At 34.1% G+C, this 20,894-nt stretch overlaps 5 protein-coding genes and 1 long non-coding RNA gene across 10 annotated transcripts; 2 read left to right on the forward strand and 4 right to left on the reverse strand.

Moving 5' to 3' along the window:
- Positions 1-1,019: 1,019 nt before the first annotated feature.
- Positions 1,020-9,274, reverse strand: LOC103835374 (transcription factor bHLH54). The gene is made up of 5 exons (XM_009111530.2): positions 9,045-9,274; positions 1,978-8,378; positions 1,686-1,880; positions 1,447-1,578; positions 1,020-1,346 (listed from the first exon to the last, which is right to left on the reverse strand). Exons 2-5 carry the CDS (start codon positions 2,323-2,325, stop codon positions 1,251-1,253), a joined length of 771 nt encoding a protein of 256 aa, XP_009109778.2. The 5' UTR covers positions 2,326-8,378; positions 9,045-9,274; the 3' UTR covers positions 1,020-1,250.
- Positions 9,275-9,525: 251 nt separating this feature from the next.
- On the forward strand, positions 9,526-10,637 carry LOC103835375 (zinc finger protein ZAT10). The gene has a single exon (XM_009111533.3). It carries the CDS (start codon positions 9,775-9,777, stop codon positions 10,474-10,476), a length of 702 nt encoding a protein of 233 aa, XP_009109781.1. The 5' UTR covers positions 9,526-9,774; the 3' UTR covers positions 10,477-10,637.
- A 755-nt stretch (positions 10,638-11,392) lies between these two features.
- Positions 11,393-13,797, reverse strand: LOC103835376. Its single transcript, XR_626659.3, has 2 exons — positions 12,369-13,797; positions 11,393-12,288 (listed from the first exon to the last, which is right to left on the reverse strand). It is a non-coding gene; the product is annotated as an uncharacterized LOC103835376 (long non-coding RNA).
- A 747-nt stretch (positions 13,798-14,544) lies between these two features.
- LOC103835378 lies at positions 14,545-16,749 on the forward strand. Of its 2 annotated transcripts, XM_033277437.1 has the most exons (5): positions 14,545-15,070; positions 15,238-15,346; positions 15,530-16,184; positions 16,268-16,329; positions 16,367-16,749. In XM_033277437.1, the coding sequence occupies exons 1-4, from the start codon at positions 14,871-14,873 to the stop codon at positions 16,291-16,293; spliced, it is 990 nt and encodes a 329-aa protein (XP_033133328.1). In that variant the 5' UTR covers positions 14,545-14,870; the 3' UTR covers positions 16,294-16,329; positions 16,367-16,749. The 2 variants fall into 2 exon arrangements, with proteins under 2 accessions (XP_033133328.1, XP_009109783.1); XM_009111535.3 differs by having other exon boundaries at positions 16,268-16,501.
- LOC103835377 (protein TRIGALACTOSYLDIACYLGLYCEROL 5, chloroplastic) lies at positions 16,385-17,492 on the reverse strand. Of its 4 annotated transcripts, none has more exons than XM_009111534.3 (5): positions 17,361-17,492; positions 17,233-17,278; positions 17,085-17,129; positions 16,829-16,861; positions 16,385-16,748 (listed from the first exon to the last, which is right to left on the reverse strand). In XM_009111534.3, exons 2-5 carry the CDS (start codon positions 17,270-17,272, stop codon positions 16,606-16,608), a joined length of 261 nt encoding a protein of 86 aa, XP_009109782.1. In that variant the 5' UTR covers positions 17,273-17,278; positions 17,361-17,492; the 3' UTR covers positions 16,385-16,605. The 4 variants fall into 4 exon arrangements, with proteins under 4 accessions (XP_009109782.1, XP_018509473.1, XP_018509472.1 ...); XM_018653957.2 differs by having other exon boundaries at positions 17,365-17,469; XM_018653956.2 differs by having other exon boundaries at positions 17,233-17,275; positions 17,361-17,464.
- A 448-nt stretch (positions 17,493-17,940) lies between these two features.
- LOC103835379 lies at positions 17,941-19,946 on the reverse strand. The gene is made up of 3 exons (XM_009111536.3): positions 19,306-19,946; positions 18,855-19,205; positions 17,941-18,790 (listed from the first exon to the last, which is right to left on the reverse strand). Exons 1-3 carry the CDS (start codon positions 19,807-19,809, stop codon positions 18,224-18,226), a joined length of 1,422 nt encoding a protein of 473 aa, XP_009109784.2. The 5' UTR covers positions 19,810-19,946; the 3' UTR covers positions 17,941-18,223.
- Positions 19,947-20,894: the final 948 nt, after the last annotated feature.

A 20,894-nucleotide genomic window follows, 5' to 3' on the forward strand; every position in this document is an offset into this window, starting at 1 on the left:
CTCAAACATGATTTGAAGGTCCTAGCTAATTTTGAGCCGGATTGATTCTAGTTTAGGTTTGATTGTATATATGGATTGTAGATGAGTTTCTTATTTAAAATTAATTGGTAATAAATATATTAGCTTATCTCTCTTATATATTGTTTAAGATATTTTTCAGTTTTTGCTGTGAGAAATTGTTCTTCTCCACATCTAAAACAGATGGGAATTGTTTTGTTCATCAATTTGATTTTGGTATTAAAAAACTTTGGCATGGCGTCTTTCGTTTGGCATACTTAGGGGGCGACTGGTTTTTTCGCTACCACCCGCAAACGCAGCTTTTGCGGTTGGTAGCGGTTGTCGGTGGTTTGCAACAATCACTCAAATCGCTCTAAACCGCTTCAAACCGCTCCGAATCTCATAAATTCAAAAGCTGGCTCCAGCTAACGTTTGCGGTTGCGAGCGGTTGCGGAAGGGTAAAAAAAATTTCTTTTTTTTAAAACAATATATATACAAAAGTAAAAATATTTAATAAAAATTTTAAAATTAAAATTATTAAAATATTAAAATATATCTATTATATTTAATTAATATTATAAAAATTTATAATAAAAACAATTTCAATAAATTTTCAAAAATTAAAATTAAAATTATGATTTTTGATATTTTTATAATTATATTAAATGTAAATATTGTTAATTTATTATTTGACTGTTACCGTATTTGGTAGTTAACCAGTCATAAGTCACCCGCAAACACATCAATTTTTAACCGCAGTACCAGTCGTACAAATCTCTTAAAACCGCTAGAAACCGCAACCGTCCGCATCCACAAACTCCCGCAACCGCTGCGTTTGAACCAGTCAGACCCTTAGTCATTAATTATTTTGGCTAAACTTCAATTATATATCTTCAAATAAGTCGGCCGAATGATTCAACTATATATCTATATATATAACAGTTAGTTCAATTATATATTTTGTTTTCAAAATTGTGCGAGAAAAGACTGTTATTTTATTAGTCCCAGTTGACTTTTTCATATTTTAATAACATGATTACATTAATAAAAAGTACCAAGTTCTTAGAACCATAATGAAGTAAAAGACAAAAAGAAGTTTACAGAATAACAAAAGTTATTAGAATGAACAACGAGAGAAAGTGGTACGTCCAAAAGTAGACCTCTCTCTGATAGGGCCCAATTAAAAAGATTCATATGTTCTAAATCGGTTTCTTTACAATTAGATTGTGTATAACTTGTGTATTACAAGTCCTTCACATAAGCCGAGACAAAAGGTTGTGATGGAATCCCATGTCAAGTCCATTGTAAGCCAATGGTGCGTACATCCATAGTTCATCCGAGCTCAACAACTACATTTTTATAACATATATGCATTTTGGTTAGTTACAACATATATAGATGTTATGTAAAGATTCTAACAAAAAGAAAACCCTAAAATGTTTTACATACCTTGATTTGAAGCTGCAAGAACTTCACGTAATGGACCGCTTCTTCAAGCATCGTGCTTATATCAACTTTTGTCCCGTTCGGTACAAGGTTTTGTAGTGTCTTGAGCCTTTCGTTAATCTTCTCTCTTCGTTTCTGAAAAAAAAAAAAATTGATACCATACTTAATTAGAAATCCATTGAAACCGTACATATAATGGGGGGTGAAATATAAATCTAGAAATTTTCACACGTTTTTCTTACCCGAGCATAAAGGCTTTGAGGATCAGTAGCTGTCCCTTTCGTGGCTCTTGTTTTCCCTTTAACACTTGTGACCGAAGCCTTTTCGTCGTCTGAACTGTTGCTTTGGCTCTGGCCATCTCTCCAGTTAGTGTTGCTTTCGTCGGCTGTATTGCTTTCCTGGCTTACCCTCTGCTTTTTCTTGGCTTTGACAAGCTCCTATATCACGTTAATGATGTTGTACTTAGTTTATCGCAAAGTAATCATGAATAAAAAGAACATTATATACATTATTGAATATTGATCGTGCACTTACTTGTCTTGTGACGTCACAGTTAGAGTTAGTGTTGTGTGGATTCTCTACGTTAAGTAGTTTCCTCTTAAGCGTTGCCGTTTCTTGGAAGTGATTTTGATCCCAAGAATCAAGCATGGTCGGAAGATTCCCTCCCGGCATCACGCCAAATGGGAACACATCAGGAATCAAGAAAGCATGTTGGTCAGAAGACAAGACGTTGTTCTGATGATGGTGATGAAGATGGCCATTGTAAAGGCTAGAGAGGCTAAGCATCTCATCTTGCGGTTTCTCCTCCTTGGATGATGAACACTGATCAAAGTTGAACATCCCCAGGAGAGACTCCAATTCACCATCAACAAAAACGTCCATCTCTCTAACCTTCAACACTTTCTTGTCTTTCTCCCTTCTTATTCTTCTTGTTAGTTTTTTTCTTTTGTTATAATAGTTCTTGATCTTGGGCAACTATATATATAGGTAGGAGATGCACTTGATGATTAATTGAGGAAGATTTGGTGATGATAAGAGAAATCAAGAGATTCTTAAACTAATTACAATCATTTGTGTCGAGAACAAGTCGTAATTAAATAAAATAATATGAAGCCATGCATGATGATGAACACGATCAGTCAACTTGTGGGGTCGACAATGAGAGCTGAGACCAGCTTTGTTCCTTCACGACATATTAATATATTATTTTGATATAACCATATTCAAATATATGAATAAGATCGTTAGAGATTAGTATAATAATGAGAGACAGTTAACATTGGCCACATAAGAGAAGCGGTGAATAATAAATATATAGCCACGCCAATGCACGATTAATGGAATCATTATCGCAACTTGAACAACACTAAAGAAGAAGAAAATAACAGAAACTTATTAATCCATGCCGTATTAAACTTTAAATTACGAATTGTCCGATAGGTCTCTCTTAGCTAATTTCTTTTTCAGGAGAAAATGCAGCGTGATATATCCGGCGTCTATAACTTATTTCGTTGAAGCTGTGAGCCTTTATCTTTTGTTTTTCGTTTGTCAAGGATTTATATATATATGAATAAAAGTTATTTGTATGAATAATTCAAATTTATACTGTTTCTGCCTAGAAATATTTATAAACTACATTCTTGAATAACTTCGTAAGTTCGTATGGATAATGTTGTGTATTGATAAATTAAGAAATGTTTTCACTCCACGTTTATTTACAATCATATAACCAGTGCCGTCTCAAATTAATTTGAGGCCCTGTTCAAAAAAAATATTAATCGTACATTTTATCAAGTAATTTTAAAATTTAATAATTTTGTCTTATTTTTTTTAATTATAATTTCTAAATTTAGTATTATATCTAAAGTTTTAAAGTTTCTTACCATAATTTATCTATATATTCCCAAAAAACCTTAAATTTTTTATTTTTATATTTTGGGGCCCTGTTCAACCGCTCCACTTGCGCGTGCTGTTAGACGGCTCTGCATATAACGTACCACTATGCTTGTACCTGTAACTAGTTTTCTTTTCCTTGTCTAAAATTTATTTTAAAATCCATGATTTTATTGTGTTTTCCGTAATTTATAGTGTATTGTAAATGGTATACTACTTTCGAAGAATGTTTCATCGTAGTCAACTTTACCTTTTTAATTTAGACCAAAAAAACTTTACCTTTTTAAGATACAATCAATTGCATACATGAAAAATTAGCTGCATGCGGATAAACATCATGTCAAAGCAAATTGGTATAAATTCATCAAGTTACTTTCCTATATATATTAGACTACACATAATCTCTTAAAGTCCTATATTTTTTATATATACATATATGTTGCATATTTTCTTGCAAGTGCCATTATGAGTAAGTTCAGACTTCAGAGTACAGAACTAGAACTCAAAGTATAATTGTAATGGGTATGATTCATCAAATGATTGAATGTCCATGCGTTAGAAATCTACCTCTGTCAACGCAAAAATTGCATGTTACCATTCATGTTCGTATGTTTTCGGTTTTGTGCTGGATTAAACGATTAGGAAACAAAACCATACAAAAGAAAATGTGAAAATAAGTTGTATTTGATTTATACATTAGGTACCGTCCACTAAGAACTTAACATTTTTTAGATGCAAAGTAAGAAGAAAATTCAACAATTTATATTAAATGTTTATATAAATCCCTTGTTATTAATGATATATATAGTATACATTAGTTAACCTTGTTATGGGCATGCCAAAAGAATATATAAGCTAATTTGTACGTATTATAGTTGACTCTAAAATAATTTTAAAAGGTTATCTGACCTTTTTGTCTTTTAAATAAGGCTGGGAGGCAAATTGTCTAGAGTTATAAAAAGTCAAGTTAGGTATGTACATAGGATAAATGATAAATAAACATATTTAACAATATTAGGACGGCACGAAATAGAGTTGGAGATTCCGACAAGATGAGATTCAAACTCGTTCTTTTGTCTTAAGATCATCACCACATAAAATCTTCATAACTTTAAAATAAATTTATTGAAATCACAGCTTGAAGATATGTTAAGTTGTCTCTAAGTTTCAAAAGTAGAGACGGGTTAATGTACAATGCACCTTACGGATTTGCCTACCTGTTTATTGCCTTCTTAAACTGATTATTACTCCTCTAACTTTCGAAGTCAGTGAATATACACACGGGTTCAGGGAATGTATCGTTTGCATTATACCCCTTTTGATACCTTTAAAGGTATAATATCACATCAAATGATATTATTCTTCGGCTTATTGTTTTTTAGCATGCATGTTATATAAAAAAGGAAAGTAATTTGTTGTGGCATGATCACTGCTTGTTTTCTTGTCTCTCTTAACTTCAGAATGTCTTTATATTCATATTCCATCAAACTGATGTACACAAAGTATGTTTGGTAGATTAATTGAACTTCGAATACGACGAATAGTACAACCTAAAATTTTAAATTTGGTGGAAAACGTACACTAGTACACATGTCTACATGAATAGAATGAAACAATTAATTATACTATTCTTCTAAGGCCTTTTCGTTATACATTAAAGTAAGGTTATAAGGAATTCATTGTGATGACTTATAAGAGTACACTTTTCCAAATTAAAATGAAAGTCGGTATAGTTTTAGCAGCGTTTACTTGTCTTTAATGTATTAATAATCATAAAGTTAATTATCCGGCATCCACTGAAGTGTTGACTTCTCTAATGATGTACATAATTGAAGTTAGCTTCTCAAAGAGAATGAGGTATTTTTAGGTTTTAGGTATAATTAAATTAACTGTTGAGCATGAAAAAGAAGGTATGATTAACAGTGACAAAAAAGGATTAACTGTTGATTAAAATAAACAATAACTGTATTATTCTTCTTTCTCTTGTTAAGAAGATCATGGATTTGTCTTCTTCTCTTCTGCAAAAAAATAATATATATATATTGCAAAAGCTATTTCCAATCTTGGTAAAATGTTTTGATTATTCTAAATGTCAAAGTGAGAAAAAATTGGAATAGCCTCAAAAAAACGTTAGAAAACATAATTAGAGCTGTGTCGTGGTGGGCGAAAAAATCATTAACTGGTGGAGATTCGATAAATTAATCGTAGCCATTTTGCCAGTAAGAAAAAATTCGCAATCCATTGGAACTTCTTACTCAAGCTCGAACCGTGCATCCTATAGAATCTTGATTTCTCACTCCTCACATCTCTAACCAGTTATGTTTCTTCATAAAGACAGAGATGAGAGAGCTACTCAAATGAGACAGACAACAACCAATTCTTTATTAGGAGTCTATTCAGTGTCGGATCCAGAAAATAATTTGGCTGGGGGCAAAAAATTAAATTAATTAATTAATATATATAGATATTTAATATTATTATATAAATCTGTTTATATTTTTATAGAAAATTTTAAAAGAATATTAAACTCATACAACTAAAATATTTTCTTAAAGAATTATAAAATGAATCACTAACAATATAAAATGAAATAGAAAATAATGGAATGTTGCTAAAAAAAAATTGAGTTTGAATGACAAAAGGTTTAACGAACAAAAAACAGAAAGAAAGACTACGTAGAAAAAAAAAGAACTAGAAAAAACATGTGGACAAGAAAAGACTAGAAAAATAAATTATAATAAAATGAAAAAAGCAGATTAAGAGAGGGCAGGTGGAGTTCGAACCCTTATTCAATGGGGGCAATGTAGAGGTTTTAACCATTTGAGCTGTTGGGTCACACATTACTTCTATGCATTTTAATTTATTTTGTAAATTTTAGTGGGGGCAGCTGCCCCCTTCTTGGACACTGTAGATTCGCCGCTGAGTCTACTACTTCCCCGTACCAAATGTTACACATCAGACGACAAATTAAACTGATGCTGATACAACTTTTCTTTTTCTATTCTTACGTGACCAAAGTTTTGAGGGTAATTAAATAGGGTTTCCTTGGTTTATAAAGACTTACTTTTTGATTAAACTAGAGTTTTGAATCCTTGATTTACACACCTGCTTTCTCATGTCTTCAAACTTCGGTTCATACTTTATAGTAAAATTGCTGACATGAAATAAAACTGAAATGCTGTATCCTCAAACATTAACGATTTGAAAATGCGTAAGTACACTACATACACATTGACACACGAGAGAAATTTGTTCATGAAAGAAAGCAAATACTTTCATAAGAAAAGAAGTAATCTTATAAGGGCTGACCCAAGAAAATAAGAGTGTACCCAAATAGACCCAAACATCCAAACCCAACTCACATTGCCCATAGAATAATTCCACCGTATGATAAAAGCGTCCACTCATCTTTAAGTTCCCAAAAAAGTATATGTTTTCCAGTTTTCATATCAACTTATCTTAATTAAGTTAAACTATCCAGAAAAAAATAGGCACCAAACACCAACCAAAGAATAAATAGTGGAGTTATAAGAATTACTTTTGAGTTTGTCTTTACAAGTTAGAGGTTGGAGCTTTGGTGTGAGTTTTGCTTTCTACAGAAGGCAATGCGTCATGCATGATGACACGCCGATAAATACACATTTGGTTATGTGCATCACACATATCTGCCTCACAAGTCACGAGTATCAAGTTTATCTTCATACACAAACACAAATAGCCTTTTTTCTCTATAAAATCACATGTATGTGTCTCACGAGCTGTTCGAAACTGGATATAAACCATCCAAAAAAACAGGGATGCATACCACATGAAGATTTTGTGAAACCACAATTTTTTACCTGTGTTATCATCAATTAAACCGTTTTGTGGCTGAGAACCAAATTAACATCGGAGATATCATGATTCAGCCGCCTCCCAAGAGAATTCATAGCAGCTAAAAGCTATATTTATATTGTTTCATTTAATACGTATATTTATCGACTCATTATATAAAATCAAGTTTATGGGAGATAATGTATTGGCAAAAATGTAGAGTGGCTTCTCCAAATTCTATTTAGACAGAGTTCCATTTTTCGAGAAGACAGATCCAGATTAGCCATCTTCTCCAAACCTGGTTTGAAGAGATGCATGTTTCCACCAGCTCAGCTAATACTTATATATAAAGAAAGTCAGTGAGGAACTTCAAGTAGAAATTAAAAATAACTAAAAACAATAACATGATCGAAACGTGACAACATAATAACTTGTGGCCCACACTTCCATAGTGAGAAAACCCAAAATACCGACAAAATTATCGTTCATCGTGAGATTATTTGTATTTAGTCATTTAACCTAAAGTACTTGGACACGTTCATGTGCACTATACAGCTTATACGTCGATCCGTTGTTTTCAACATTTCAATCTGAATTTTGAAGTCCATATATATCTTCCGACTATATAATTAGGCCACTACTCAAATACCGTCATCCGGTTAATTGTTAGCGTCAATTAATGAAAAGTAAACCGGACGGTTTGAAGATAGCCGCGTAGAGAAATTGACGAAGAGTCGTCGAAGATTTTTGTTTTAGTCAAATGTAGTTAGTTTCCATAATAACAAGTTGGACCAAACAAGTTGGTTCGTTCCAATTGAGTATTCTTTTATTCTTATTTTGGATTTGACTTGGAATAGTCTTCTAATCTTTATTCATGCACCGTCTCAGCCTCTTCTTTTATTCCTATCCTACCTTCACCTTTTCAATATGAATACTGTTCAAAGCTGCTACGTATTTTCTTACTTATCCATTCATACCAGTTTAAGCATATACATTGCTTGGATATAACTATTTTTTTATATAACTTTAAGTTAGCAAAAAGTGAGGGAAAATATATATATATTTCTTATGTTCCAATCCAATTTATACTTTTTGTCTCTTAAATATCATTACATATAATTCAATTTTTTTCTTTTCAAAATCAAGTTTTATTAAACACGGGATAAATCATACGTTATCATATAGTCTATATATAATTCTATTATATATAACTATCAACTATAGGCAACCTATGCAAATATTTTTTTTTTTTTTTTGCCATCTGATATTATTTAACAAGATAAACATACAAAAAGGCCCAATAAGTTCAGTACAAAACAGAATCAAAACAAAATAAGCCCAAAGATGAAGACGGTGGACCCATTGCAACTTCTCCACGCGTTAACGTTTTAGCGAGGATGGGACACGTGCCCTGAAGCCAATCCTCCACTGTCAACCACCGGCCAGCACGACAACGACGAACTCTAAACGGAGACCACCGGAACCGAACCGGAACAGGTAACCGTGTAAAGAACCACCGCGTCGAGATCATTGGAGTAAAGCCGACAACATCCAAAAGGAATGGATCGAGGTCGGAGCCAAGAGCCAGCGCCGTCATCGAAGAAGAAGATGATGCGCGCCAGAACCAAAAGCCAGCCGACTCATCCAAAGGAAAGATAAGCCGCTGGAACTAAAGCCGGCCATGCAACGCCAAGGAAACCGTCGATGCCGGAAGTGATGCTTGAACCGCGAGCAAACGATCGCCGTCTCCAAACCGGCGAGGAACGAACTCACTCCCTGAAAGGTTTAACGCCGGACAGAGATTTCTCTCTTCACTTCCTCTGTGTAATATCTTAGAGAGGGAACAGAGCTGAAGGAGAGAAGGCAAAACGTCTCTGATTAGTACATCGATTTACCTATGCAAATATTGATGAATAACTTCATGGATAATGATTATATGATAAAACTTTTCTAAAATATTTGGATCGTTAGATGACTCTGTATATAAGATATTTTGGATAGACAAGTTTTTTCTGTCGCAGACGACCAGAACAAATAGCTCACGCTCAAATTTATAAAAAAATAATTAGAACTTAGTGTTCGTTTCAAATGAATCTTATGCGTAGATATTTTCCAAGAGTGACTAAGCTTTCTAGATCAATATTAGTTAGTGGTTACAACTGTTATATTTGTTTTGGTCAACTAGTTAATAGTTAAGGAAACGGAAACGTGTAGCATAGGATGACCATGACTACGACCATAGAAAAGAAAAAAAAAAACAGAAACTCTAGACCATTACAAGGCGGCATCACTAGAAAAGAAAAAGTCTTCATAGCATTAGCAGCCGACCTCTCTTCTCACCACTCTTTCCACACGTGTACTAAGTCAAACCAAACGTGCCCAAAAAAAAAATACACGTAGATGCTTCCCTCACAACTCTGGTCCGCACATATTAATTTATCTAATCGCCACCTTCACTCTTACCACACTTTCCGACCACTTGTCACGCAACTTCCTCTCCCCCACACTCCACCTACTATATATTTATTCACTCACTCTCTCCTTTCTTCTCATTCAACAACAATTCAATCCATTACAAGAAACCTCAGATTCTCATACTAAAGATCTCCAGTTTTTGATCAACTCATGGCACTCGAGGCTCTCAGTTCACCTAGACTAGCTTCTCCAGTTCCTCCTCTGTTCGAAGATTCTTCAAGATTCCACGGAGTCGAACACTGGACCAAAGGCAAACGTTCCAAAAGATCAAGATCCGATTTTAACCAACAAAACCTCACTGAAGAAGAGTATCTCGCTTTCTGCCTCTTGCTTCTGGCCCGCGACGGCAACCGCAGCAACCGTCAGCCTCTTCCTCCGGTGACAGCGGCTGAGAAGTCTTCGTCGTCGTCCTACAAGTGCAGCGTCTGCGACAAGTCGTTCTCGTCTTACCAAGCTCTCGGCGGACACAAGGCGAGCCACAGGAAAAACTCATCACAGACTCAATCCGGCGGAGGAGATGATCAGTCAACGTCGGCGACCACCACGTCCGCCGTGACAACCGGAAGCGGGAAGTCGCACGTGTGCACGATCTGTCACAAGTCGTTTCCTTCCGGACAAGCTCTAGGCGGACACAAGCGGTGCCACTACGAAGGGAATAATAATAACACTAGTAGCGTGTCTAACTCGGAAGGAGCGGGGTCCACCAGCCACGTCAGCATCAGCCATCGTGGGTTTGACCTTAATATCCCTCCGATACCGGAGTTCTCGCTGGTCAACGGAGACGACGAAGTGATGAGCCCGATGCCGGCGAAGAAGCCCCGTTTTGACTTCTCGGAGAAACTCCAACATTGATTTGCTATATGTTTTGAATTATTTAGGAATTTGTTGACTGTGTACATACAGATTTCGAATTTGATTCATTACAATTCTTGTTCTTAGCCGGTTATTGTTAGAACTCATTCTTTGTCACATTAATTAAATCGATATATGATAGAAACTTTTGAGTTATAACTTTTATTTGAATAAAAATCATATCAATTAGCTCCAACTCTGTTTTTTAAATTTCACAATAATTAAAAGAACTCCTAAGCATATCCAACATCCATTTGTTTTTGATTCTTCCTTCTGCTTGCTACTCCCTGTCTACCAACCACATAAACTACACTTAAAATGCCTTTATGTGTTAGCACACGGTAACAATTAACAATACCTGTACTGTTCAATAGGGAAAACCTTCTTAAAATTTCAGCATACTGAACCTCTGTGGCGCCCTCCTCTTCTACATCTGCTGTGCCATGACTTCCTTTTCTATATTCCTCTTCTATATCTGTTGCAATAGATCTATATTGTTATTTGCGAAGTGACTTTTTACATAAATTCTCTTGCTTAAAACTAGAGTAGCTAATGTCAGTGATACCTTACAATCTTTTTTGCAAAATGATTTTTCGCTTTTGAACTCTCACGTTAAAAGTTAAAATGGTTAATGATATACTTAATGAATTTGTATATATAATTTATTATGTCATTTTACTGTCGGAAGATTTGTTAGTGAAATGCTAATTCAACTTTTGATTATCAAACAAAAAAGGTACCCGTTGATGGATTCTTCATGATTCTTTATGTTTATAATAAATATCTTCAAAAAAAATTATATAATTTCTACAAATGTGTTAAGATTCCAAAATGTTGCTACATCATTTGAATCACGAAGAATCCATATAACATTAATTTTATTCTTTTGAAAATAAAAAGAATATTAATATTTTTGAAACAAAATTTAAATTTTGGACAGTTAAATTATGAAGAATAATTGAATTAGGATTATACGAATAGTTATAAGTAAATATATAATTTATTGATAATTATTTAATAAATAGGTATTAAACTAATGATATATTAACTTATTATTTTAGAACATAAATGAAAATTATATAAATTTTATTCAGAAGAAAATAGTGAATAATATATATTTTATTTATTTAAAATTAATATAGTTACTAATAATTTATTCTAAAAGTTAACATCCAATTTTTTTTTGAAAAATGCTTATTTACATTTTACGAAAAATATCATCAATTTTAAAAGTTATTTTAGGCTTATTGATAGTTAACTATGGCCGTTGGCTAACATATGACTAAAATGATATGGTCAACGAAAGTTTATGATTAAAATAGCATGTCAACAAAAATTGAATGATTATTTTTTGGTCTGAATAAAAACTGAGGTTTTATTTCAACCAAATTTGAAAGTTCATGGCTCCTTAGAAAACAATCTTCCCAATGAACAGCTGAATCTGGGTTTGGGTTTGTCAAATAGAGCTACACACAAAGGAATACACGGAGGATTGCGACGCCTATCACCTTCTTCTTTGATCTTGTTCATGTAAGCTCTTAGTTGGCGATCGTTCCGTATATCGACCGGTGGAGTGTTCTGTATCATGGGTTTCGCACATCTCGCATCCAGTGGAACTCCATAGCTGAGTGCAATGTCTTTATCAGGGACATCCAAATCTTCGGTAACAGTCGTAACTAAAACATTGAAAGGAACGTTTTGATCAATCTCAGAGAGTGACCCCAGTCTTGTGGTATCTACTACAAACTCCCATTGAGCCCTGTCATTTTGTATCCATTTTCCACAGATACAATAGAGCTCCACCATGTTTTCCTGGAACAAAACGAAAAGCTTAGCAAAAGAACGATCATGCCTTATTATATATTCATGGAAAATAAATAAAGAATGATTACCTAAGATTATTATGATCAGAGAAGAAGGTGGAAGTGTTTTTGATTGGTGACGACTGAAACGTTCAGGTTCGGAGATGATGAATTCGATAGTCTAATGATCGATGAGTATCAAGTGGAGAACCCTGAACTTGAAATCTAATTGGCCATGCTCAATGAAATTATTCGATTATCAAGTGTAAAAGATTAATATAAATAATTGAAATCCATGTTCTTTTAGAGAAAGAAATCTATAGATTTCGCTGTGGATTATGACTAATTTCAAAGTCAAGATTTTTTTGTGGACTATGACTTTTTATCAGGAAAGAAATCTATAGATTTTGCTGTGGACTATAACTTTTTATTAAGAAAGAAATCTATAGATTTTGCTGTGGATTATGACGAATTTAGTGACTTTTACTTTTGGGCTTTTAATATTGAAGAAACTATAATCACCGTAAACAAAAATTTATATTTCGTAGGCTTTAGAAAAAGCCCATTTATTAGTAAACAAAAACCGAACCAGAGAGAATGATTGTTAATTTTGAAATTACAAAACCGGGGTTGTCTTGAACTAAACAAACCAAACGTTACTAATATTAATTACTAGGTGATTTTCCCGTGCTCATGCACGGATATAAATATTCATAAAGTAAATATATTATAATAATTGATTGCTATTTATTTTTGATTTTAAATTAATTTATAAATTGTGTGCATAATTTATACTAATAATATTATATTTTTTTATTTAATTAGTATTATTTTAGATATGTTATATCTAGTTGTTTTTTACAGTCGATTTAGTTATCATTTGGATATATTCGATTGTATCTATTTTTTCTGAAATCAACTATTAAATGTTTTATTCTAAATATATTAAAATTTTCATTAATTTTCTTATTTGCATTTAGGCTGGTTGTTATCTTAAATATGTAAATATATTTTAGGAAAATTATTTATACCTCAAGATATATTGTGTTTAAAATAAAATAAAAAATAAACTAAAGTATCAGATTTCAAATTACATAAATTAATATAACGATAATACTTTAAAATCTCATGCATATATATAAGTACATACATAAGTAACTCATACATTTTTGGAAGTTCATGAACACATATCAATATTTACAATAATTAAAGTATTTTATAAATTCTAAATAATGTTATGCCTTAGATTTATTGATTGGTAAATTGAGATTTATTTTAAATAATCTTAAAATGAGAATTCATATTTGCTTTGGTATCTTGATCATATACTAAGTTCTACAAACATAAAATTTTAAAGCAAATTATATATTAAGAAAACATATAATTTTAATAATGATAAAATATAATATATATATCTCTTGTTAAAGTATATAATGTTATGCTATTTTAAAATATTATGTAAGTATTTGATTTTCTTTGGTATTCACATTATATACAAATATATGTATTTCATATAAGAAAATATAGATATAAAGAAACTATTTTATTACTTCAAAAGTATATTTTGTGTTATTTATAAATATTTTTTTAAATGGAATATTACTATTTTCTGAACTTTCCTTTTTAATGAATTAATATTATATATACATATATTTTATTTTTTAAATTTACTTTTAAAACTTTATAAAATATTTTCTATTTTATAATATATGTTATCTGGAAAATTTTAAAAAAGGAATCTAAAAAAATCAGTAATAGTATTTAAATGTAATATTTTAAATTCATTAAGGGTATCAGTGTAATCAACCATCTTGAGAGTTAATGTGAGCACGACACATAAGAAACTGACTTCTCAAATAATATTATAGAGATATTTACAATAATTAAAATATTTATAAATTCTAAATAATTTTATGCCTTAGATTTATTGAATGGTAAATTGAGATTTATTTTAAATAATTTTAAAATGAGAATTCAGATTTGCTTTGGTATCTTGATCATATATATATTAAGTTCTACAAACATAAAATTTTAAAGCAAATTATATATTAATAAAAAATATAATTTTAATAATGATAAAATATAATATATATCTCTCGTTAAAGTATATAGTGTTATGCTATTTTAAAATATTGCGTAAGTATTTGATTTTCTTTGGTATTCACATTATATACAAATATATGAATTTCATATAAGAAAATATAGATATAAAGAAACTATTTTATTACTTCAAAAGTATATTTTGTGTTATTTATAAATCTTTTTTTAAATGGAATATTTCGATTTTCTGAACTTTCCTTTTTAATGAAATCATATTATATATACATTTATTTTCGTTTTAAAATTTACTTTTTAAACTTTATAAATATCTCCTTTTTATTATATATGTTATTTGGAAAATTTTAAAAAGGAAACTAAAAAAATGAGTAATAGTATTTAAATGTAATATTTTAAATTCATTAAGGGTATCAGTGTAATCAACCATTGTGAAAGTTAACGTGAGCGCGACACATAAAAAACTGACTTCTCAAATAATATTATAGAGATGGCACGTGCCTGTAACGAAAGGCGGGTAATCAATTTGGCTATTCGATGAACGTTCCTCTCTTTCGATTCATCGTCCTCATTTCCCCCATTTCAATCTCTCTCTCTGTTCCTTTCTTTATTTCTTCGAAGACTATTATCCCCCTTAGGTTCATCTTCGACAACAGAGAAATGACGACGAGTTTGGATCGGTGGGAGAAGGATCCTTTCTTTGCCGCTGCTGAAGAAGTTCAGGAATCTGCTGACAGGTTCCGTTTATCTTTTTTTTCTCGCACATTAACTCTCTCATTGTTCGTGATGCAATGTCGATTTCTCTGTTGCTTGGTGTTAAGGGATTTGGATTCAAAATAGAAAGTTTTTTTTTTAAATAGATATTTGAATTCACACAATGTGTTTATATTGGATTGATGTGAAGGATGGAGTCAGCTTACAGGTCATGGATCAAGCGTGGCTCTTCGAATGTATGGGACTCTGATCAGCTTCACAGGGGCCTTCACGCTGCTCTTGGAACCACCAAATGGCAGGTTTCTATTATTTCTTCCCTTCTCTGGGATCTCGCATTCGCTTTGCCCGTGGACGTAGCCAATTTAGTGAACCACATTAAACCTCCGTGTGATTTATTTTATTGCGTTTATTCATCTGTTTTCGTATCGATTAATATTGTTGATTGATTTCTTCAAGTGAATATGTATGTTTTTTCGTTGTAGTTAGATGAATTCCAACGAGCTGTTAAATCTAGCTACGACAATCGTGTAAGTGACGAAACTCGAGATAGGCATCGGGAGTTTACTTTCGTGATGGAGACTCAAGTTGCGAAGATCGAGAAGTCTCTCAAGGAAGCTGATGATGGCAAAGGAACTCCGAGATGGGTGCGTCTGGACGAAGATGATCGTAACGAGCTTGCTCTCTTCTTGACTGGACCATCTGAGTCTGAAAAGAAACAAGGTCATAGAAGGGCGGCTAGTGCTGCTCCTGAGATAGGTGCTTGGAACATTGCGGTTTCCGAAGACGGTTTATTACAGAAACCTTCTGGTGAGCCACCGGTTCGACCTCCAAGGAAAGTTCCAAGCGTCTCCGGGTTCTTGAATTTTATGGAGCCTGGCTCTAAAAACTGCGTTAGGAAGTGGAAGGCCTTGGATCGTCAAGGAGACTCTGATGCTGTGTTGTTATTGCCTATCCAAGCGAACCAGGTAAGATCTCCAAACAAGAGTTGTATGGAGTGTGAAGAGGATTGTTATGAGAAGCAGCTTCACGGTTGGTATGGAGCTATACAGAGGCAGCTTCAACGGTCACAGTATCGAATGAGATATAGTAAAACCGTTCAAGCTACGATTTGGATTCTTCTTTTACTTTTTCTTATAGGTAAATATTTACTAAACCGAACTTTTCTTCCCCCTCTGCAAGTTAATTAGTATTTGAGATTTGGCTTATTTTTGTCATTGCAGTGGTAGTCGCAACGCATGCAATGTAGAAGACAGGACGCTGGACAGTTCATTCATCTTCTGTGTAACACGGGTTGCGAATGAGACGGATTTGGCAAAGTCTACATGCTTACTGTACAGTAGTAAAATCACTGAGTTTGATTCTCTTGTAACATAGAATACAACCAATTCGAATAAACAACAACATTGTGAAAATGGATGTTTTGTAAAACAGAAATGCATTCTTGATTTTCATTATTTGAAATATGATTCTTATTGAGAAATAAGAAAGATGTCATAACATTGTTTTCTTAATACAATGAGTTTTTCTCAGTGATTTGGGAAGGAAAGTTCCGAGGCTGCTAAGAGTTGTTGGACATGTTTTCAACTTTACCATCCTTCTCTAGCTCGACGCCTTGAAAGGTAAGCCTAGATGATCGGTAGTGACTACCAAAGGCAGTTCCAAAACCCCACCCGAGGCCTAAACCCACTCCGCAACCTCCACCTTCAAATACAATATGGCATTATAGATTAAGCAATCATGTGCTTGTGTAGAGAAGAAGCAAATATGTATCAAATGCTTACCTACACCAACGCCTAAAACATTCAAAGGCATTCCTGCAAGAAAAGCAGTAACATAAATCTCCAATTCAGCAACCATTGATACATTATTAACACGTGTGTGATTTTGATCTCAGCTTTCCCAAATGCTAACGAAGTCTACAACAAGTCAAAATAGGCATTGTCTCTTTGATCATTCAAGAAACTGACTTGTAATCCAAAATCTACTCCCTTGATTTCAATTTTAAGTAAAAAATTAAGAGAGAAATTGTGAACGAACCTCCAAAACCCCACCCAACGCCAAATCCACAGCCAACGCCGAATCCTATAAATTCCATATAATAATAACATAATTACGAGTCAAATTATAAAAAAAAAAGTACAAGGGGGAAAGAAGAGGAGAAGCAATTTGCAAATTGGGCAAATACCGAATCCAACACCGACTCCAGTGAAGTCAGAGAGCACCATTATCTTCTTCACAACAAAAGAGAGGAAATGGTGAGTGATTAAGAAATCGATTAACAGAGGTGAATTTGAATGAAGCGAGGAGGATTACCTTTTGTTGTGTTTGTGAATCTGCTATAGAATGCTCTCTACCTCCCCCAACTATAAATCAGACGGAAGAAGAGAATGAGGCGAAACCAAGTTGATCAGCGATACCGGTTTATCTGTAAAGTGCGAACCGGCCTACCTTTCACTAACCGGTTATCATCAACTGCCTTATCAGCCTCCCTTTTTTTTTAACACATACTTGTGAGATAAACCTCTATTATATTTTTTTTTGAATGAAAAAAAATTAATGCGTTAGTGATGGGATCGAACCCTGATCGATAGTGATAGCGAACCGGTGATGCTAATCTACCTGCGAACAAATTTATGATAATTCATTTACCATTTGTAAAAATGATGTCAACAAATGGATAACTCGGTTTGGATAGTTTAGGAGCAAAGACAAATCATACGTTGGTTGTTGATAATATAAACATGGGTTGGTTTATTTATGCTACAATTGATACAAGGGTACTATTCATCAAATCCGGTCATATCACTACACTGCATTGAAACAACGCTAGTTAGGTGAAAGAAACAACATTTTGTACTACATGCTTGCTTCTGTCATTGTATTTGAAACTATATTTTATCAAAATGAAACTGGACTGACTTACTAAGTGGATAATGAAAAATAGCCCTCGAATAGAGACGCTACAAATTCCTCTTACATTATGCAGCAAAGACTAGTAGTATATTCTCCTGCGCTCTATTTACATCTTCTTCAACCAAACTTCCTACAAGAATTTTAGCTTCAACAATAATAGCAAACTAGAAGAATAATCCATCTAAAGGTTTTCATTTGAATGTTTTTTTATACACATTGATCTCCTGCATCCCCAAGCTTCACTATAAACCTTGGTCACCGCATCAGCCATAATTATGTCGGGTCGCTACTGAACCCTGCTGCAGTGTCTTAATCTTGGGGCCTTGAGACAACTCTTCAACGTGGGAATCGAACCTGAGCTCAGAAGGTGGAATGAAGCAGTCCATAGACAAACCAGGGACATTGAACGCAATCTCATCGATCACCCACGCTTCTTGCATTGTGGTCTTAGTGTTATGCCCCGACGACATATCTCCAAACCTCAGTAGCGTCGCCACTGATCTACCGGAGTGAGCTATCACAATCCCTTCCACAGGCTTGTAGTCTTCTAAGTACGAGTTGATAGTCGTCTCCCAGTAAACCGCTTCGCCTCCTATGTTCTGGATCCTGGTTAGCTGCGAGTCTTCTAAGTGAACAAGAAGACCGGTCTTTTGGCTGAAGTAACCGAACAGAGTATGTCTTATAGTCTCTGATGCACCTTCGCTTCTAGCTTTGAGTGTCGCCGGGTCTGCACATAGCTTGAGGATAAAACAGTCTTCTCCATCGATCTTTTTCTCTCCTATGCATCTTGCACTCGCAAACATATTCGCTGTTGTTCTCGGATCAAGCCCCTGAAAACACACAATTTAATCATTTAATCCAAAAAACAAAACAGCATGAGCTTATGGCTTTTACCTGAAGAGCGCGTCGCAACGGTCTAACGGGTCCTTTAGCAGCATGAGGGCCAAGCCACGGTGTGTGTCTCCACACAAGCTTCCCGTCACAACCTGCTAAGACCTTACTCCCACCAAGAACAAGCTCCATGTACCACATGTCAGGACTCATATGCCACAACACAAACCCTCCAGACTCAACAGCTTTCGACGAATTGCTCTTACTCTTTGAACCTTTGGAGCCAGTCTCAAACTCAGACGCCACCGTCCTGATTCTCCCCATCACGTAACCGTTTTGCACTGAGCTGTGAAGCTTATAACCACCTGAAGCAGCCGTGTACTGCTGGAGAATGTACTGCGCAGAGGAGGTTTCCTGAAATAGATTTTTTTGTCAAGATCCAATAGGCTGATAAATGGGCCTGGGAGGCCCAATAATCTTATAACACACAGTGAATTAGAAGTTAGAAGCTCACCATGGGAGTGTTCTTGATGCTGAGGTGAGGAAGGAGATCCAGAGCGCTGACGTGGACAGGACCTAGCGGCGCGCCGAGGACGCCGAGGAGGAGCCTCAGATCCGTGCGTTTGAAGCCGGAGGAGGAGGAAACAGACGGCGGAGCAACCGGGAGCTGACATTTCATCCAATTGTACCACCGCCTCTCGAGCCTCGAGTAGTCTCCGCTGCTCCCGGAGTCTTCTCCGTCCGGATCGGGACCTTCTATGACCGGAGGAAGCATCTCGGACACGTGGCGGTCAGGTTGCGAGACGTAGCGGCCTTTGCGGCGGCGGATGATGATGGGGGAGACGGCTCTGACGGGGCTCTTGGAGCGTGATCGGCGGGAATGTGACTTGGAGAACAAGCCGTGCTTCTTATCCATAGCTCTGGAGAAGGGGGAAGTGGGAGAGAGAGGAAGGAGGTTTGGTGGTGAAAGCTTTGAGGAAAGGGAAAGAGAAGTGTTGCGTTGAAGGGAAGGTTGCATATAAATTCTCCAACTTAATTCATTTATTTAATTTAAGGTAATTAGCAATTTCAGTTTTTTTTTTGTTTTTGCTTTTATTTAAGGTTGCAAATCACAGAAAATATGAATTATTATTTTTATTGAACAAGGGAAAATATGAATTATTATATTGCATAAAACAAGTGTTGTCTTCTTCTTCATCTTTTTAGCAACTACAATTGTTGTCTTCTTTCTCTCATGTCTACATATAGTTCCTCATTGGACAATAGGTGTAAGTGACTTTTAACCACTGGAATTAATGGACAAAATAAGTTACATAGATGAATAACTTCAATTTGGATGTTTTAGTTAAATATAAACTTCTATTTGGATGAGCTTTGAATATTCATTAAGCCTTTTCAAAAAATATTCATTCAGCTATTTATAATCTAAAACATGTGTTTAATTGAGTTTTTAAGTGTTTAATCTTCTCTATTAATTTATAGGGCAAATCTCCAAAATAGCACATTTCTAAGTTTATATCACAAAAATAGCACTCAAAAACTAAAATGACCAAAATAGCATTTTATTTTTTGAAAAATTCAAATTTTTTTATTTTTCAAAATTTGAAATCTTATCCCCAAAACCTCACTTCTCAACTCTAAACCCTAAAACCTAAACTCTAAACCCTAAACCCTAAATTCTAAATCCTAAACCCCACCCCTTGAGTGTTATTTTTGTGACTTTTGGCCTTGAGTGCTAGTTTGGGAACAAAAACTTGATTTAATGCTATTTTGGTATTTTTCTCTAATTCATATATGTATCTGGGTTTAGTACAATTAGTGTGTTGAGGGATTTCAGAGCAATTTTTAGATCATTAGTAAACTATGTTAACTTTTTTTTTAATATGGGCTAGGATATACTTTTCAAAGACATGGAGTTTCTGTATAAGCTTGTTGAGTTCATGCATTTCAAACGAAAAAAGGTCAACGTTATTTATATCACCAGTGTATAATAAATATGATTTGCTTTATATAGTTTCGTCGTGGTATCAATCTTTAATGAATGCATGCCCATTGATTAGAGATCGTTTTCAGTTACAATTCTCACTTAAAGACTGATATATA

The sequence above is a fragment of the Brassica rapa genome, chromosome A08, assembly GCF_000309985.2.
Source record: "Brassica rapa cultivar Chiifu-401-42 chromosome A08, CAAS_Brap_v3.01, whole genome shotgun sequence".
Classification (NCBI taxonomy): Eukaryota; Viridiplantae; Streptophyta; class Magnoliopsida; order Brassicales; family Brassicaceae; genus Brassica; species Brassica rapa.

What these genes read in the sequence shown, in the direction of transcription:
- LOC103835374 (XM_009111530.2), bottom strand. Translation starts at nt 2,325, where the DNA reads ATGGACGTTTTTGTTGATGGTGAATTGGAGTCTCTCCTGGGGATGTTC. An exon ending in ACTGTGACGTCACAAGACAA is followed by an intron (nt 1,881 to 1,977) that starts GTAAGTGCACGA and finishes AACGTGATATAG; the next exon opens with GAGCTTGTCAAAGCCAAGAA. An exon ending in TCTTGCAGCTTCAAATCAAG is followed by an intron (nt 1,347 to 1,446) that starts GTATGTAAAACA and finishes ATAAAAATGTAG; the next exon opens with TTGTTGAGCTCGGATGAACT.
- LOC103835377 (XM_009111534.3), bottom strand. Translation starts at nt 17,272, where the DNA reads ATGGTGCTCTCTGACTTCACTGGAGTCGGTGTTGGATTCG. An exon ending in TGGAGTCGGTGTTGGATTCG is followed by an intron (nt 17,130 to 17,232) that starts GTATTTGCCCAA and finishes TGGAATTTATAG; the next exon opens with GATTCGGCGTTGGCTGTGGA. An exon ending in TGTTTTAGGCGTTGGTGTAG is followed by an intron (nt 16,749 to 16,828) that starts GTAAGCATTTGA and finishes TTGTATTTGAAG; the next exon opens with GTGGAGGTTGCGGAGTGGGT.
- LOC103835379 (XM_009111536.3), bottom strand. Translation starts at nt 19,809, where the DNA reads ATGCAACCTTCCCTTCAACGCAACACTTCTCTTTCCCTTTCCTCAAAG. An exon ending in GCATCAAGAACACTCCCATG is followed by an intron (nt 19,206 to 19,305) that starts GTGAGCTTCTAA and finishes AATCTATTTCAG; the next exon opens with GAAACCTCCTCTGCGCAGTA. An exon ending in CGTTGCGACGCGCTCTTCAG is followed by an intron (nt 18,791 to 18,854) that starts GTAAAAGCCATA and finishes GTGTGTTTTCAG; the next exon opens with GGGCTTGATCCGAGAACAAC.
- LOC103835375 (XM_009111533.3), top strand. Translation starts at nt 9,775, where the DNA reads ATGGCACTCGAGGCTCTCAGTTCACCTAGACTAGCTTCTCCAGTTCCT.
- LOC103835378 (XM_033277437.1), top strand. Translation starts at nt 14,871, where the DNA reads ATGAACGTTCCTCTCTTTCGATTCATCGTCCTCATTTCCCCCATTTCA. An exon ending in TTGGAACCACCAAATGGCAG is followed by an intron (nt 15,347 to 15,529) that starts GTTTCTATTATT and finishes TTTTCGTTGTAG; the next exon opens with TTAGATGAATTCCAACGAGC. An exon ending in TCTTTTACTTTTTCTTATAG is followed by an intron (nt 16,185 to 16,267) that starts GTAAATATTTAC and finishes TTGTCATTGCAG; the next exon opens with TGGTAGTCGCAACGCATGCA.